Raw genomic sequence first — 17459 nt, 5'->3', positions numbered from 1 at the left:
CTCTGTAGATGATTACTACCTAAGAGCACATGTCATTGCCACTGCCGTTTAAATGTTGATATGCCATTTTCCGACAAAGAGCGTTGAACTTTTCCAATGTCACCTTGAGTTTAATTGGAGCAGGCCACTTTTTCGTATTTTTTTTTCGCTGACATTTAGCAAAGCGTGCTAATTCGTCGTAAAGAGACAACTTCTGCATTGACATTTATCCGTCGGTGTAAGGATTCGTTATCGGAGAACAATTAGTGCTTTGCCTGAGCGTACTGAAAATAAAATTATTCTTTGCTGCGTTATTAATTTCCAGGCCTCTGCTAAAATATAAAAAAATATATGAAACAATTGTGATTAGAAAATCAAATACACAAAGTCTATTTTTTGGAAAACTCACCAACGCAGATCATCTTTAATAGAAAGAAATAGAAAGGGGTGCATCGGAAGTACTTGACAGATATTTGAAACCGAGCCTCCGGAGTAACGTGAAGGCCCCGAATAACGCCTATCCATATTTAATGTCACTAACGGCACCCGCCGCTCGACTCTTCCTAGGTTTGCGCCCGTGAGCGAGGAAGCTGCGGTCGGAACCCCCGTGGGAGTCATCCTGGCGGCGGCTGTCAATCAAACCATCGTGTACTCCATCGTCGAGGGCAACGAGGGAGGTGAGCGAAGCGATTTGCATGACCGCCAAGTATAGCTTGGGCGTTTGGAGCAATCATTTCACAAATTTTGTATCTGACGGCTTCCTCCGTTCCGTTGCAGGTGTGTTTGCGTTAAATAACAAAACGGGATTAATATCCACGGGCAAACGGCTGGACTACGAGGCCAACTCCAGCTACCTTCTCAAGGTGGAAGCAGACTCCATGAGGGTGGTCTCATCTAACCTCCGAGCTCCTTCCAAGAGTGAGTTAAGTCAAACTCTCCTCCTCTGAGGCAGGACGGTCGTGACAATGAACTCCCGGCCGGCAATTTGTTTTTTAATGAGGAAATGCGCGTGAGATGAAAGCTTTCTCATCCATCTCCATGTCTGGCATTTTGTGTCCTTGTAGCCATTTTCACACTTGGTAGCAATTAAACCCGACAGTTAGTCTCATGATAAGTTAGTGTCTGTAAAAATCATTTGTTCAGTCATAGTTGGTGTGTGCACATTAGCAACCTTGCATTTTGACAATTCACATGATCTCAAATCAAATTTGCATCAATGAAACATATCGTAGACTTACCTTACAATAAATTGTCAATGCTTCATATACACAACAATCAGATGATTAACTAGTTTTGAAATCAGAGACGAGTAAAAAGGGTTTTAAAGAGAAGAATGGTAATAAAATGTGTTGTATTTTTTAAACGTGAAGACAATTTGTCATAGTTGGTATGTGCACATTAAAATTAAAATCAAATTTGCATCAATGAAACATATCATAGACTTACCTTACAGTCAACTGTCAATGTATTATACACAACAATCTGATGATTAACTAGTTTTGAAATCAGAGACTAGTCAAAACTGTTTTAAAAATAAGGATGGTATTAAAAAAATTTTTTTAAAGTGAAGACAATTTGTAATTGTAATACGGGCCACAAAAAATGATGTGACGGGCCCTATCTGGCCCCCAGGCCTTGGTTTTAACACCCTCGCGGAACCGTGACGGTAACTTACCTGTCTTTGTGGGACGTCAAAGCGGTTGTCTCTTATCTTGAGTTGGAAAACGTCTTTCTCAAAACAATCCTTCCATTCTATTGTGATCATTTTCAGAGTGTAGCATGTCTTTCCTGCGTGGCAAAGGATTTGGAGTCATCAAATGTTTTCATGTTATCAATGTTCTATTATGTGAAAATGGTTGCCTTTTATTATGTTCTTTTTTTCTTTCTAATCAAAATTACCCAGAGCGTTTGTTTACGGTCCTCCATCGATGGATTCCTTCTATCTTGCCCCCCACGAGTGGCGCTCGACTCCTCCCAATTTGCACGCGTCTTAATTGATGCTCGCCTTTCTTCTTTAATTATAGTGTTTACGGCGCTGGCTTGGGTTACACAATTTAACTCTTAAGTATTCCGTCAGGAATAAAGCTCCGCATCATTGTGTTCATCAGCCACTCTTCAATTCCCGTCAGGCAGCGTTTTTTAATCAGGCAACAAATCAATAGCGTGCTAACGACACGGTGCTCCCATTTTGCGACTTAGGTGCGGGTTTGAATCTAAATCGGCAATTTGTTCTCGACAGTCGAGAGATTTTTAAAGCGACGCCTCCTGTTTTTGTTTGGGTTTAAAAGCCGCAATTGGTTTGTAATGTCTGACACCATTCTTGGCCATTTTGGACTCTGCAGTGAGTCTCAATGTGAGCGCTGCTTTTGAATCTTGACTTGTGTTATCCTGCAAACTCCACTATCAGCTCATTTCAGCAACAACATGAGTTTTTTTCTGATCCTCATGGATGCTAATTAACTCATTCACCGCATATCCAGTTCATGTTCATTAACCGAGGAACAGATCTGTAAATGTCAACTGGCATAATTCATTCATTGGAAGCAAAACCTTTGTTCTGTGACGACTTCTGCTTAAAAGCGAAGGCTTGCAGTGGCATTTTTAGTTCAGAGCAAATGTAAACATCTCAGCGTTGTCACCTCTGGGCACTTATAGCTGCCCGCTTCAATTTTGCCATCAGCCTTTTTTTTTTTTTTGCTAGCAGGCATTTCAAGTTTTTAAATTCAGAGGCGACTTTTTTTTTTCTTCCCTCCCGCCATCGGATGTCAAGTTGCGGCGCAGGTCTCGATGGAGGCTTATCTTTTCTGGTGACAAGCGACCGCGACGTCAAAGCCGGACCAGACTGGCTTTCAAGTGTCTTAATCTTGCACCTTGCGTTTGATGGCTTGACACTGCTTTTTTGTCGATTTGCTGTGATGCCTAGCCTTCTCATTCCAAACTGATTCCTTCATAGCTTCTGTGCATGTTTCAGGTAACACGGCGGCGGTGGTGATTGACATCCAGGATGAGAACGACCACTCGCCGGTTTTCACCACCTCGCTTTATATCGGGGGAGTAGCAGAGGATGCCAAAACGTTTACTTCAGTCTTGCAAGTGCAGGTAACAAGGATACTGATTTATGGAAAAAAAACGGTATTTTTTTAATTTATATTTTTTATTTTATATTGATATTTATTTTGTATATTTATATTTATTTTATATTTATTATTTTATCTGATTTTTAATTGTAACAGTAGTAGTGAAACTCCTCTTTCTTTATTCAACTAGCCGCCAGTAGTTAAACCACTTAACATGTTTTTTTTTTCTTTACATTATATCCCGATGAGTTTAAATCAGAATGAAACTTGACCTCCTTTCAATCTTTCAGCTTTTCTCTGGTTATGAATTAATTATACGTTTTTTTTTTCAGTCAGGTCTCCAAACCACCAGGGCACGGGCTAAATTAATTGCAAGTGCATCGAGTCCACTGTCGTGCCAGTGCATGACGTTTATTTAAACAGTTAATATTCAGTAACATGATTCCCTGTGAGGTTATCTCTCCGCGCTATCGACTTGTGCTCGTGAACTAATTGGCGCACATCGCTCAGCTGTCTCGGAGACGCTCACATCACAGCAAATAACGACAGTTACCGCGGTACAATTAAAATACCTTCCGGGACGCAAACTAGGTTGTGACACCGCCTCTTTGGGGGCAAGTACAGCGGCGTGTTTTAATGAGCTCCCGAAGCCACATGAGATTTGCGCGTGGTCTGCAAAAAGCAAACGATGTGCTTCGCTATTAGATTGCAGCTTTGAGCTTATTCTTAGATCGCAGCTCTGAGTGGGAGGAATGATGAGAGTCTCATTGTAAATAAGTCCCAACTTGACATTTTTTTGCGCAGATATTGAAAGCTCACATCAGTCGTCAGTGGATGAATAGACGGAAGAGGTCGGTCACCGCGGTGAATAAAAGGCTAAGTGGTACAAAAGATGAAGGGAAGGTTGATCTCAGCAGTCTCACCATAAATAGGAGTGACCTTTGCAAATCCTCCTTTTTCCTTGTAACCAAGTCAAAAGCTGAAGATGGTGTGCCAAACGCATGACATTTAGCAACATTTGACTCTCCTTTGGAGCGTTAAAAGTCTAATAAATCCCAGAAGGCTGTTATATTTACAAATGGAAACCACTTTGTATCTGATTTAGAAAGGGGGAAACACAATTTGTATTACAGTTTAATTTTGTAGGGACTAAATAAGACAATGTGAACTGTAGTGGGCCACAAAAAGAACCCTGTGGTACCCCACATTTAATTCTCTGCAAGGTGACCCAGTTTTGCGACATTTTAAAATACAATGATAACAAGTTGAGTGTAACAAAGACAAAGGCAGATAAATTAGGGTTCATTTTTAAATCAAGGGAGTTTAATTAGAGAAATATTGATGAATTGTGGCATGTGGCCCACTAATCAGCAAACTTGATTGGATATGAGCACGACATTCTCTGCTACGGAAACTTTTAATGAAAACAGGATAAATTATATCTCCACCTCTGTCTGTTTTTTTTTGGATATTTCACTTCTTATTGCCCTGTGCATGCTACGCGCTAACGTGTACTGCGTCCATCTCGACGACGTGGGGCCTTCAGCTCAGACCGCCCACCAGATTCGTTTGATGCGGCTACAATAACAAACGATGTAATTAATTAAACTCCAACTGGATGATGATCGTCATATTAATTCTGGTCGTGATGATCGATTACAATCTTGCAGGCTTTGGACAAAGACACGGGCAACTACAGCTCCATGACGTACCGCCTCATCAACGCCCCCTTGGCCGGGAAAGACGGCAAAGACAGCAAAGACGGCTTTGTCATCGAGCCGCTCAGCGGCGTGGTCAAAACGGCCATCATGTATCGTAACATGCGACGGTCCTACTTTAAGTTTGAGGTGGTTGCCACGGACAACTATGGGCGAGGACACAGCAGCAAGGCGGAGATAGTGGTGAGTTGTTAGGGTTAAAGGTCGTAGTGTTTTTTTTTCGTGCATTATCTATTTGCATTTTTTTCTCATGGGCAGGTGTCAGTGGTGAACCAGCTGGACATGCAAGTGGTCGTATCAAATGTCCCACCGACGTACGTGGACAATAACAAAGACAAACTGCTCAGGTAACGGCGATAAGGCCTCAGCTTGAAGACCGTTTCTGATGGTTGTGAACTCATTCACTGCCCAACCCATTTAATATCAAAGTACTTTCTCAGAGGAGCTTGATATGGGTATTTTTTAGCGCTGTGCACAAATAGAAACACACTTTCCCTGCTGCGAGGAGGTGTTTTGCAGGGACAGCAATCAATGTTGCACAGTAGGTGGTCTACCCTTGATGTCAAGATTCGAAAGAGGTTGAAGAAATGTGCATTTGTGCGGGTGTAGGGCACTTAATGCTGTCGCCTGTGTTTAACCAAAGAGGTCTATTTTTTTCCTTGCCAGTATTTTGGAGCGCTACGTTCAGGAGCAGATTCCCGGAGCGAAGGTCTTCGTGGAAGCCATTGGTCCCCGTCGTCATGGCGATGGACTGAACCAAGAGGACTACACCAAATCAGACTTAATGATTTACGCTATCGACCCGCTGACAAATAGAGCCGTGGCCAGACAGGAGCTCCACAAGTAAGGGCTTTGCCAGCTGATTGAGAAGCTCCATTGATGTCGGCTTGTCTTCTTAACGAGCGTTTACGTGTGTTTGGCTAAAGGTTTCTTGACGGAAAACTGCTTGACATCAACAAAGAGTTCCAGCCCTTCATGCCCCCCGGCGGGCGCATTCTGGAGATCCGAACCCCGGAAGTGGTGACCAGCGTGAAAAAGGCCGTGCAAACTGTGGGCTACACAGAGGGGGCGCTGTTGGCCCTGGCGGTCATCATCATCATCTGCTGTGTGCCAGCCATACTTGTGGTTATCATCACCTACAGGCAGTACGCGCACATTATTTTTACCTTTGACAAGCAAATTCATTCATTCATATGTATACCACAACTTCATTTCTTAATGTCTAAAGAAAGCAAAACTGATGTGAAGTGTAGAGGCTCACATAAAGAACCCTGTGGAACGCCACATTTAATTCTCTGTCTTTACAGCAAAAAATGATGCCGGTATCTAATTTTTTTTCTCTCTCTATGGCTGTCTCTTGTTCTCTCTATTTTTTCTGCTGAACTCTTCATTGGCAGATTTAAAGAGTGAGTACAGTTTTTTTTCTGGTTTGCATGCAGTCTTTCTCAAGGACTCGTGTCGTGAGGGATTTACTAGCAACTTTCTTCTTTCTTTATAGACGGCAGGAAGAGTGTGCCAAGACCGCCCGAATCCAGATGGCGCTGCCGAGCAGCAAACCTGGAGGGGGCACTGCCAACAACTTATATGAGGAGCTCGGCGACAACGCCATGTAAGTGTTGATAAGGCGTGACCATTTTTTTTTTGGGCATAGTAACTATTTTATTGCGGCACACACCTTTACCACAACAAAAGACGTAAAGTGCTGCTTCAGGTCCACAAGTCATTAGCCTTTCAGTATATTTTCCATGTGGCACTACAAGGCAGTTTTGCACCTTTAATGATATGCTCACAATTTGTTGTAGCTCCTTCAGTATCCCCCAAGCACACTTGGCTTAATATAATCTTGACACTTTTCTCTGTTTCAACCGGTTAGACGAGATTCAAACAGCGGCCGCATGCAGCGAGGCCTTATTAATTTCCAACCTCAGGTTTTAACAAGCCGGCGCGCTCCTCCACGCACTCAAGGCGGCGCAGCGCGAGATAGTTTAATTTAGATTTCCTTTCCGAGGCACAAAGATGAGGTTGTGAGGAAGCCCGTATCAGCATTCCACGCACCGCCGCTCCCATCGTCTGTTTTCGATACGCTCGAAACATGAGAGCCACGCGTGTGCGAGACGAGGCGCGCTCAATCAAAAAAAAAAAAGACAACGTGGCGTTTCACACGGGTGGCCTCGACGTGCAAAAAAACAACAGAGTTGAGATAATTGAAATAAATGCAGATAATCATTTCCAAGGCGGCCGCCACGGGTGATCGTTAGTTCCACTGATAAGATGCAGAGTGTTGATGTTTTGTGTAACATCGAGGCTGGAGTACAAACGTTTTGTTATCAAAGAATAAAACCAGGGCAAAAGTTTGCGCGGTCGTAATTGCGGTCTGGTATCGACTTTTAATTCATTTTAGTTGCTGCTGCCTCTGGGTGGTTTCCATTACCTTTGGATTTTTGTTGTTGTTGACCGACTTACCATAAGAATCCACAAAAAATATTTGTATTCTCAGCACTGTATTGACAATGATCTTACTCCTGTTGGTTCTCTCCCTGATCCAAGAACCAACACTGTGTTCTGGAAATGTGCATTACTTTAGCTGTTCCATAATCTATTTATTGTACTTCTTCCTCTGAATGTTAAACACATTTTATCTTATCTTCCTGCCGTTTCGCAAAAGTGACAGACAAAAGTGAGTAAAATGTTCAGAAGTGCTCCCCCCTCCCCCCTGCTTGTAGCGAGCGCAAGGTTGAAGGAAACGTTCAAGGTGAAAGCCGACGCTGTGGAAGTCTGCAGAGTTTTCTTTTCGCCCTCCAAGAAGCCGTTCGGCAAATATGCGTTCAATCGGTCGTTTGTCAAAGGGAACTCTGCAAACTCTCACAGCTCGGCGGGAAAACGATTGATCCTTCCCCGCTGTCCTTGTGATACAGTGGCTTCTCCGCTTTGAGTTTACAGTGTTTGCCGTCTTTTAGTGGCCCAGACATTATCCGTCACGTCTTTCCACGCTTCATCTCTACTTTTTACGGCCGCAGCTCGGACGAAAGCGATCGCCAACGCCTGATCTCCGATTTCGCCACCCGGGCCATCGCCGCCCACAGGCAGTGCGTCGCTAATGGAGGGGTGCTCAACAAACTCCCCAAGTCCGAGTCCAGCATCACCTTTCTGTCGGACGAAAACCCTCTGACCATCAAAAACCCCATCTACCGCGAAGACGGAACCTTGAGCAGTCCGGAGACTCTAGGACGAAGCCAGAGGACGAGAGACCTTCTCGGGCACTTCTCTCCTTCCAGGAAAGGTCTTCGGGAGGCCTGGTTGAGGATGAGCTCCCCCGCAGGAGACCACTTTGGTGGCTACAGCGGCAGTGACAGCGGGAGGGGATCGGGAGGCGGCCACAGCTTGACACTCCCTTCGAGGCTACATCGTAGAGACATCTACGATAGCTTGAGGAGGCAAGTGGTTATGGATCCTGTCCAGTGGGAACTGGAGCTTCTGAAGGCGGAATTCAAAGAGAGCAAAGACGCCGGGCTGGATTCGCCATTTGAGCACGGCTTGGATTCAGATCAGATGGTGAGCCCGGGCCTCGAGCCCAAGCTGACGGTCAAACAACAGGCCCGACAGTTTGAACAGCAGGCCGTCCAGGAAATGAAACAAAAGCGGGACGTACAGCCGTCGCTCTCACCTGATATTGTACTTTCTGTTTACCCGGACTCTCCCCAGCACCCCAAGTACATCTCCGCCCCAAGTGTTCCAAACGTTCGGGCTCGAGAGAGTCCCCCGAGTATCATAATCACCCAAACGGACGGGGGGACGCCTCCGCCGAGCCACAAGCCGACGCCGCCCGTGTTACGACGCTTTGGGTCGGGTCTGACAGAAAAGCAGGAAGACAGACTTCAGGTGCATTTGGACATTATCCCGGATCCTCCTTCCACTCCAGCGCCGCCGCCGCCCCCTTCTGCTCCTGCGCCGCCGCCGCCCCCTTCTGCTCCTGCGCCTTCCCCACCGACACCCCCCTGCACTCCCCCACCTCCCGTCCACCAAGCTTCTCCTCCCCCTTCTCCCCTCCCTGGCTCCAACTGCCAGGCTCCTAGGCCGCCGCCTCCCCCTCCGCCGCCCCTCCCTCCCCCTTTGTCGCCCTCACTGTTGAGGCCGTCCACCTTTGTGCTCCCTTCATTTTCAGAGGCCCCCGCGCTGCGACCCGTGACCCTCCGCACCCCGCCCCCACCTCTCCCTGCAGAACCGGAACCTCCCCGCAGGGAGCTGAAAGGCATCCTTAAAAATATCCAGAATATCGCAGACATCGAGAAGTCCGTAGCCAACATGTTCAGCCAGATCGATCGGAAACAGGTCCCGCTTGTAAAGGTCATGAAAAAGCAAGCGGCTTCCGATTCCGTGGACTCGCTTGACTCCTCGGATGTATTAGCTGGAGGAGGAGGAGTGGAGGGAGGAGAAGAAGTGACCACTTCACCTCCACAGATTCAGCCAAAGCCAAACATGAACTCCATCGTGGTGGAGCTGGAGAAACGATTCCCCCCTCAGTCTACGGTCCTCTAACCTTCACCTCCAGGGGTTTTCGGTGTCGAGTATCTGACCAAACATCTTTCCGAGTAAACTGAACATTTTCTCAGGCTGTGCTGTCATTGTGAGATTGAGAGATTCGCCGGCGGGTTTTTTGCCGATTACACGATGACCTTTTGTTCTTTTTGTCAGTTTTTTCTACGATTAGATCGATGTTGCATTGGAACATTTTTTTTTCCAAAGTCTCATCTACCAGAACTATTCGTTGGTGTTTACCGTTTCATTTTATCTACTTGGGTTGATTGATGTAGAGCTATTTAATGTTAACCACAAACTGCGCCACGTTTTTACACCTGTTACCTATCGGGATCAATTGTGTGACATGTTTTTCTCAATAAAATGCACCAATCTCAACTGTGAGAACATTGTAGCAATTTATAGCAATCTAAGACTTTTCTTGAACGACTCCAACGTAGCTTTGTGCCATGAAAGTGAAAAATGGAGTGGGATCATGCGTTTGAGGGCATTGTAGTCTGTTGTGAAGAAACTAATAATGTTTGCTCTGTTGTGTTTCTGTCACACACATACACACACATGGTGAGTCAAGGTGGAAAAAAATATAAAAGGAGTCAATCATCACACGTGTGCTTGTGACACAGCACAGATTGCCTGCAGGATTTTTGTCTCCAGAGGACCTAATAATGTGCCTGTCAGAGCGGGCGAGGGCACGCGGATAGACTTATCGCACACACGTGCTTGTTTTTCTTTGAACCGGCGACCCGCAAAGCACCCTTGAAAGCAGTAATTCATCTGTTTATCACGCATTCATGCGCTCCCGGAGCCGCCGTGTCCATTTCTTTTCTCGGAATCGGCTCGCGCTCATCCAGGCGTCTTCCATCATGCTTTTCACACTTTAATTTGAACTCTGAATCCTATCTCTCACTCTCTGATTTTTTTTTATTTTTTTTTTAACCAAGTCTAGCAATAAGCCTTTTTAGTGACTGCTGTCACCATCTGTGCTCTGAGACATAGCTGTTTTTTTTTTCCAGACACATACTAATATGAGTACTTACCCATCTGGACAATTGATATCATAGTACTACTTCAGATTCAACCAAATGTGAACTGTTGGATGAGTAATTTGGATTGACTTACAGAATGTGTCTGCTCCTCCTCTTCCTTTGTGCCCCGCCCCCTGTGCAGTCGCAGGTACGGACAACACGAGGTAGGTGTCGGGCTTGCCGTCGATTTGTGGCGTTGCGTGGCCGCCTTCTTTGTTTTCGTCTCTCATTTCTGCATGCCTGTTTTACAAAAAAAAATCATTCAGTGTTGTCATTTGTTTTATCTTATCCGCATCTTGACAGATTTGAATGAATGAATGACATCAATTTGTATTGTTGGACGACCCTTTGCTAAAACAAAAACAGATGTGTGAGCTTTATGTCCTCAATTTGTGCTGCCATCTCCTACTTCTCTTTTCTTCTGGAAGACACAGCAACTCCTCCGACCTTCTCTCCTCAGACCTGAGGTACTCTGTCTCCTTCTTTAACCTCTTGTTGACTCATTTAAGTGACTCGTCAGCATATCTTCCTGCTCTGTGTGTGTCCATGTTGTGTTAACGCTGCGTCCTTCTGCCAGGAGTTATCCATGGAGTCTGGTATCGATCCAGGTCAGGACTACTATACACAGGATTACTACAACTACGAACATGGGTCAGTAACGTCTGCATTGCTACGTGTAGAAATTGCCGGTGTCCCGCAAGGCTCTATGCTAAGACCCTTCATGCTCTCCCTTTAAGCATTATTATTGGCAGTAATGAAATGATTGAATACATTCAGGCAAATACTGCCATAAATGCACTTAAAAAAAAAAAAGCCTCAAATTGATACCTGAACTAAAACTTGTTGAGCTCATACAGATAAAAAGCTATACAGACCTTCTTTGGTTATCTTCTGGAGAAGCTAGTAAACACAAAAAGATACGCTCGCTCAAAGCATTTGTGAATGAGACAATGATGGATTTCCTCCCCGTGGAGTGTGTATGCGTGTGTACGTGTTGTTCTCGGCCAACGCCGAGGGAGTGTGTAGAATGGTGTAGAAATGATCATTACAGCTGCATCTTGTATTTTATACTGCCACCCACATTAATGCACAATAGCACACTTGTAGAATGCAAGTTCACCAACTGCAAGGCTCGCTCATTATTTCATCATAACTTTGTAAACACAAAGCTAATTCTGTCTAGGTTGTGTAGCAACATTGCTAATCAGGCAGCCTGCCATGGGAACACACACAATAGGCCAGATGCTGCTGGCTCGCAGCAAATTCCACAAACTCATTTTTGTGTGTGTACATAAACGGGAAGAGCAAAATGACACGGTGCGACCCTGCGGGATTCATATCTAATCGCCGTGTCTGTCGCATTTGTTCGGGTTCAAGCTTTGCTGGAAGACAAAGCGCCAAACAAAGTTTCTGACAAAGTACACAACACAACTGACAAATAATACAAGAACAAACAAAGGGGTTTATGTTTTTCTATTGTGCAAATGTGGTAATTGCCAAACCTGGAGCTCTTTTTTTTTTTTTTTTTTTTCATTTATTTCAAACATGTGAAAAAAAGAAGATTATTGTACACAATGAAAAGACATGACAAAATACATGCATATACATATATACACATACCGACATACCCACATACATACATATACATATATATATACATATAAAAATATACATATACATATACATACATATACACATGCCTACAAGCGTAGCAATAAAGATATAACCGCAAAAGAACCATAAATCACATTCACATGTCTGAAAAGGAGTAGGAAGAAGTATAACTTAACTTATAGCTCTCACCTGAGAAATCTATAAAATTCAAAAGGGAAACAAAAGAATCCTTTTTTGCAAAAGCATCTAAACAACTTCAAGTGATTGAACATGTTGCAATCATTTTTTTTTTTTTAACTTATTGATTATTGCTGATCGACTCCCAATGTTTGACTGCCCCCTTCTGGCTATTAGTGGGAATGTACACTGCATATTAACTGGACATTGTGCATGCAGTTGGAGCTTTGAAATCCCTTCGGTAGTCTTTATTGTAAGCTTACGACTTAGTACTTTAGATTTAGTGTCCGTACTGGAAGGATTAGCGAGGATGCTCGTCCTCTCTTTCACACCCTCGATCTATCCACGATTGTTTACCGACTCTCCATTAGTTTATGACTTGCTTGCTCAATGTAATACGACGGCTTGGCTTGGCTGCGAGCTGAGTGATACACGAGGCAACTTTGCTGTCTCTGGAAAGCCAGCCGAAGAACTGCAGGCTGATTTGTTACTTTAATCACGCGGGCATCTATTGTAGCCAGGATATCATCTTTGGTGTGTGTCATCCAGTCTCTTGTTCCAGGTCCATAAGCGCTGATACACGAGCGCATTTCTCTCCCGGAAGCGGAGTAGGACAAAAGGAGAAAAATCGATTCCATTTTTTGGGGGGGTTAGGGTTAAGCCGACCTGGACAATCTTTTGTTTATTAAGCTTCGTGTCTTCACCTTTGATTGGTTTAAACTCTGAGAAAAGACTCTTGCTTCGTCTGGCTTCCGCACAAATGTGGAATATCCATTCTCGATGCTTTTGTGCGTGTCTCCAGCTATGAGCTTCCTCAGTACGGCAGTCGGCGGAAGCTGATCTCGCCCTCGGGCCTCTACGATGAGTACGGAGAGGTTGTCGTCAACGACGACGGCAGCTACTACTACAGCCCGCAGGAATCCGACGCAGAGGTAAGCACGAGAGGCTAGAACAGAATACGAAGTGAAGTGTACTACTCTCAATTAGTTTGATTCTGTCAAATAGATTGAAATGACCCCATTTCAACTGCTATGTAATTCCAAAAAAAAGGCAGATAGCGCCACCTATGGTCCACTTTGTGATTGTTCATTCCTTATTCTAAAACGTTTGCTCTGGTTTTGGGGGTGATGCTTCTATGACAGCAGGTTCGAAGACAATTCCAAGGAGGCATCTTCCCGCCCTACCGCCAGACCCGCCCCCAGCCTGCAAACGGCACCGTGAAAACAAACCCGGCGCCCCCCCTAACTGACAAAACGCAGGCACCTGAAGATGGCACAAAGCCAGCGAGTTTGGGCACCCTCGCCAAGCTGAAGGCTCTCGTGAGGTCTCTGCTCTCCTCTGGTCAAACATCTGGGCAGCCCCCGGCCGGCCGCCTGTTGTGGAACAGAGCCAGAATCCAACCAGTGGAAGGCAGAGGGAGGTTGGGGGCAAGAGAGGGAGGCGGCGCGGGGACGGAGTTTGACAAAGAGCAGGCTGCGAAGACAAATAACACGGCAATTGGAAGACGAGAAGATAATGAAAGGATTCAAATGTGGCGAGCACGAGCTGAAAGGGAGAATTGGGCGAGGATTAAGGCGGGTGGAGAGGGATTCGGGGCGGAGCACAGGGGAGAGCTTCCTGGTTTGGTCCCCAACAGCAATCTGGTCGTCAACAGGAATTATCGGCGAGGGTCCGCCCAAACGGTCCAGCCGCCACAGAAGCAAAAGCTGAACGATACCTTGAGCCTTATCTCGCTTAACAGAAGACTCCGACGCCCCGCCAGGGTGGCTGGCGACGTGTGGAGCAATGACGGCAGGGTTAGGAAGATGTACGACTCTGTCGGAGATATGAGCGTCTCTGCATTCATGTCGAGTCGGGGCGGTCCAGCAGAGGGAGAGAGGTGGGGGAGGCAGGGAAGAGGAAGCTATGGCTCTTCGGAGGGATGGCGCGCCGGGCCCGAACGGTTTCACCGTCAACGCGGTGATCCAGAGTCGGAATTCAGCGACTCCGACCTTCCGAGCTCCAGCATTTCCACCGAGCGAGAAGAATCGGACACGGAAAGTCAGTCCAAGGGCGGGGAGGGAGACTCGGAGTCAGGATCAGAGTGTGATGACTCTGGCGGTCAAAGAGCTGCCGCGAGAAATCAAGTAGATCCCAAGAGGCCAAGCGGAAGGAGTCAACACCAAAAGAACAAGACAGATGTTTCTAAGCCCAAAAAACACGGAGACACCTCAAATGAAGAGCAGAAGCAGAGGTCGCCACCGCAGTCCCTCGACCTCTCAGATGCCCTGTCGCCCATTATGGAGGACACCGAGGGGGAGACAAGTGCCTAGAGACTGATGCAGATGAGGTTCAAGATTTCGATAAGATTTTTGGATGTGCTGCCGTGACCTGCGTGCAATTACTTTCGGTCACTCGCTCTGCCTTTCTTGGGTTGGGTTTGATGTGTTGCATGACCTTTGACCTGACTTGTGCTTCGACTTTGCTTGTTGCTTCTCGATGGAGACAAAGTCTTTCAGGATGTTTCGAGGGGCTCCTGAGCTTGGGAGCCTCACTGTTTCTTCCTCTTACTCTGCCTTTTGTGCCCAAAGTTTAATAAAAAAATTGAAAATCTTTAATTAAAAAACAAAAACACGGAAGCACCCCAACTATTTGTGTCTATTTCCCAGAATGGCGGCCGAAAGCGGAGGATCAAGTTGGTGTTGGACCGCGAGTACGAGACCAGTTCCACCGGTGACGACAGCGGCCCAGAACCCCTCCGCGGACGTTCCACCTCCACGTTCACCAACCACACCAACGTCAACGGCGGACTCTACGTGGCCCAGAACGGCTCGGTGGTCCGCACCCGCCGTTCTGTGACGCCCACCAAACCGCCGTCGCCCGTCTTCAGCTCACGGCTTGCCAAGCACTTTAAAAAACTGGACAAAATGGCGGCCACCTTGGAGGAGAAACTGCCCCTGAACAGTCCCAGAACTTCGACGGACGGCGGCGTCCAAACCCTGCGCACTTTCAAAAGCCCCGCCAGCCCTTCCTTCACTAACTCTGACATCCATAAGACCGTCAACGTGTTCGACAGTCGACAATCCAGCATTTCTTCAGAGTCGGCCAGCAACGTGGGGGCGGAGCAAGCCTCCAACGCGGACGGCGGGACGGACGGGGGACTTCGGAATGGGACGGGTGAGGATCGAGAAGCAGGAGAGGCCGAAAGAGAGTCTAGAGTAGACGGCAGCAACAGCGAGGGAGACGACGGCCTGGTCATGAGGGATCTTCCCGGTGAGAGGACGCGGTCGGAAGAGGAGGAGCTTTGGATGGGACCCTGGAACAACCTTCACATCCCCATGACTAAACTCTGACTGACAACAAAATAAATCTTCATTTGTGCTGACAGACTCTCAAGTGCCAATTTGAAAAACGCTAATCAGCATGTCAAAAGACTCATTTTTATGAAAGTCATCAAAAGTTGCCTTGGATTTGATCTCGGTGAAGCACTTTTTCTTTCCTGATCAGTGTTGACGGCTCATCTTGACATTTGTCTGACTCATCTTTGTCAAGTTGCTTGGCAAACGGAATTGAAAAAATAAATCATCCAGTGGCATGCGTGTCTGCTTTCTTTTTTTAATACAATTGATAAAGCTTTAAATAGCTTCCCATTGGAAGTCACTGAGTTTTACTTTGATATTATGGTCGATTAAAAAGACTTACCTTGCAGCTGAGGAACATGGAGGAACGTTGCCTTTGACAGGGAGGTGCACATTTCCAATCCCAGTCCCACACGCTGACATCCGATCCAAAATTTCAAGTCACTCCATGTTAGATGGAACCAAAGCTGGACCAAAATATGTGGAGTCATGCCAAACACAATCAATCAAATCAAATCAAACACTTGCCACTCCCTAATTGACTTGCAAAAACCACCAAAAGGGGGCGCTAATCAGCTTTTAAAATGTTAGGAGTGGTTTATTTCCAAAGAAATATTACAGGGCCCAAGACCGACTAATACAAGGGTGTCCAAACTTTTTGCAAAGAGGGCCAGATTTGATAAAGTGAAGGGGCCCCGGGGGCCAATAGATCTTTCGGACATGTTTTAACTACAAAAAATGCATGCCAATACACACTGTTATGAAACAAATTTCATTGTCTCAATTGTCTTGATTTTTAAATGACAAAATAACCAAATATAAGCCACTCAGGCAGATGTGAACAACTCTAAAAACACAAATTCTGCCTTTCATTCATATCTGAAGAGTCAGATAACATTGAACAAACTTTATGAAATACATTTTTACCTCATGAACATTTTAAACAGGAGTTATAAGTACCGTTTTTTTCCCATGTATAATGCGCAAAATTTAACTAATTTATTGTCCTAAAATCTGGGGTGCGCATTATACATGGGTACAATTTTTTTTCTTTTTTTTGACACGTTAGCTATATAAAGAGCGAGAGTTCAGTTCTCTACCTAAATGCGTATTACAGGTAATATTTTATTTCACAACACTTTGCCTTGTTCCTTCTCTGCTGTTCACTTCAAACACGCTCCATACGAACACAATGCTCTCGTATCAGACGCTTGCTCGATCACCTGCTCGTTTGCTGTCACAATGTACCCTACACAAATCCGAAACATTTCTTCGCTATCGAGTTTGCTAGCGCATGCGCAGTGATACTGACCGGCAGAATAACAACCGGTTGTTCCCAAAGATGATCTTTTTTCTGAAATAATTTTACGTTTACGGACTTAAGTAACCCGGCCGGGTCATACCAAAGACTATAAAAATGGGACCCATTGCCTCCCTGCTTGGCACTCAGCATTAAGGGTTGGAATTGGGGGGTTAGATCACCAAATGATTCCCGAGCGCGGCGCCGCTGCTGCTCACTGCTCCCCTCTCCCCCAGGGGATGGATCAAAATCACACGGGGATGGGTCAAATGCAGAGGACAAATTTCACCACACCCAGATGTGTGTGTGACGATCATTGGGACTTTAAAAAAAAAAAGAAAAAAAAAAAAGTCAAAATATGGGTGCGTATTATACATGGGTACAGGCTTTTTTCCAGCATTGACATGCCATTTTTAGGGTGCGTATTATACATGGGGGCGCATTATACATGGGAAAAAAACGGTAATTATTATTCAAACTTAAAACAAGTGAATTTTGCTCTTGTCATTTACAATATCTTTCAGAAAGTAATAGTTTGTGTCACGTCTACAAGTTCATAACATCAACAGTATTAACATGGCCACTTTGTAATAATTAATATTAAATAATATATACTTTTGATTTACTTTTGACTCACAGCCCCGCGTGAAAAAGTACTGTTGTGATGCCAGTTTAGCTTGAAGCTGCTTCACTTT

The 17459-nt window shown here is 45.4% G+C and overlaps 1 protein-coding gene across 2 annotated transcripts in view; it reads left to right on the top strand.

Moving 5' to 3' along the window:
* Nucleotides 1-15700, top strand: part of LOC119138506 (protocadherin-15-like) — a 43941-nt gene extending 28241 nt beyond the window's left edge. Inside the window, exons 27-40 of one of the 2 annotated variants that reach the window (XM_037278581.1) lie at nucleotides 547-656; nucleotides 757-897; nucleotides 2951-3078; nucleotides 4727-4957; nucleotides 5033-5121; nucleotides 5441-5617; nucleotides 5701-5919; nucleotides 6172-6180; nucleotides 6273-6383; nucleotides 10478-10499; nucleotides 10764-10802; nucleotides 10913-10986; nucleotides 12929-13058; nucleotides 14775-15700. In XM_037278581.1, the coding sequence (XP_037134476.1) occupies nucleotides 547-656; nucleotides 757-897; nucleotides 2951-3078; nucleotides 4727-4957; nucleotides 5033-5121; nucleotides 5441-5617; nucleotides 5701-5919; nucleotides 6172-6180; nucleotides 6273-6383; nucleotides 10478-10499; nucleotides 10764-10802; nucleotides 10913-10986; nucleotides 12929-13058; nucleotides 14775-15458 (2164 nt within the window). In that variant the 3' untranslated portion in view covers nucleotides 15459-15700. Of the gene's footprint in view, nucleotides 1-546; nucleotides 657-756; nucleotides 898-2950; nucleotides 3079-4726; nucleotides 4958-5032; nucleotides 5122-5440; nucleotides 5618-5700; nucleotides 5920-6171; nucleotides 6181-6272; nucleotides 6384-7439; nucleotides 7452-7791; nucleotides 10596-10763; nucleotides 10803-10912; nucleotides 10987-12928; nucleotides 13059-14774 lie in introns of those variants that run through there. The other variant, XM_037278580.1, reaches the window with a different exon arrangement.
* The last annotated feature ends 1759 nt before the right edge of the window (nucleotides 15701-17459 follow it).

Source organism: Syngnathus acus, chromosome 19, assembly GCF_901709675.1.
Source record: "Syngnathus acus chromosome 19, fSynAcu1.2, whole genome shotgun sequence".
NCBI lineage: Eukaryota > Metazoa > Chordata > Actinopteri > Syngnathiformes > Syngnathidae > Syngnathus > Syngnathus acus.
This window is presented reverse-complemented; position numbering and strand designations above follow the sequence as displayed.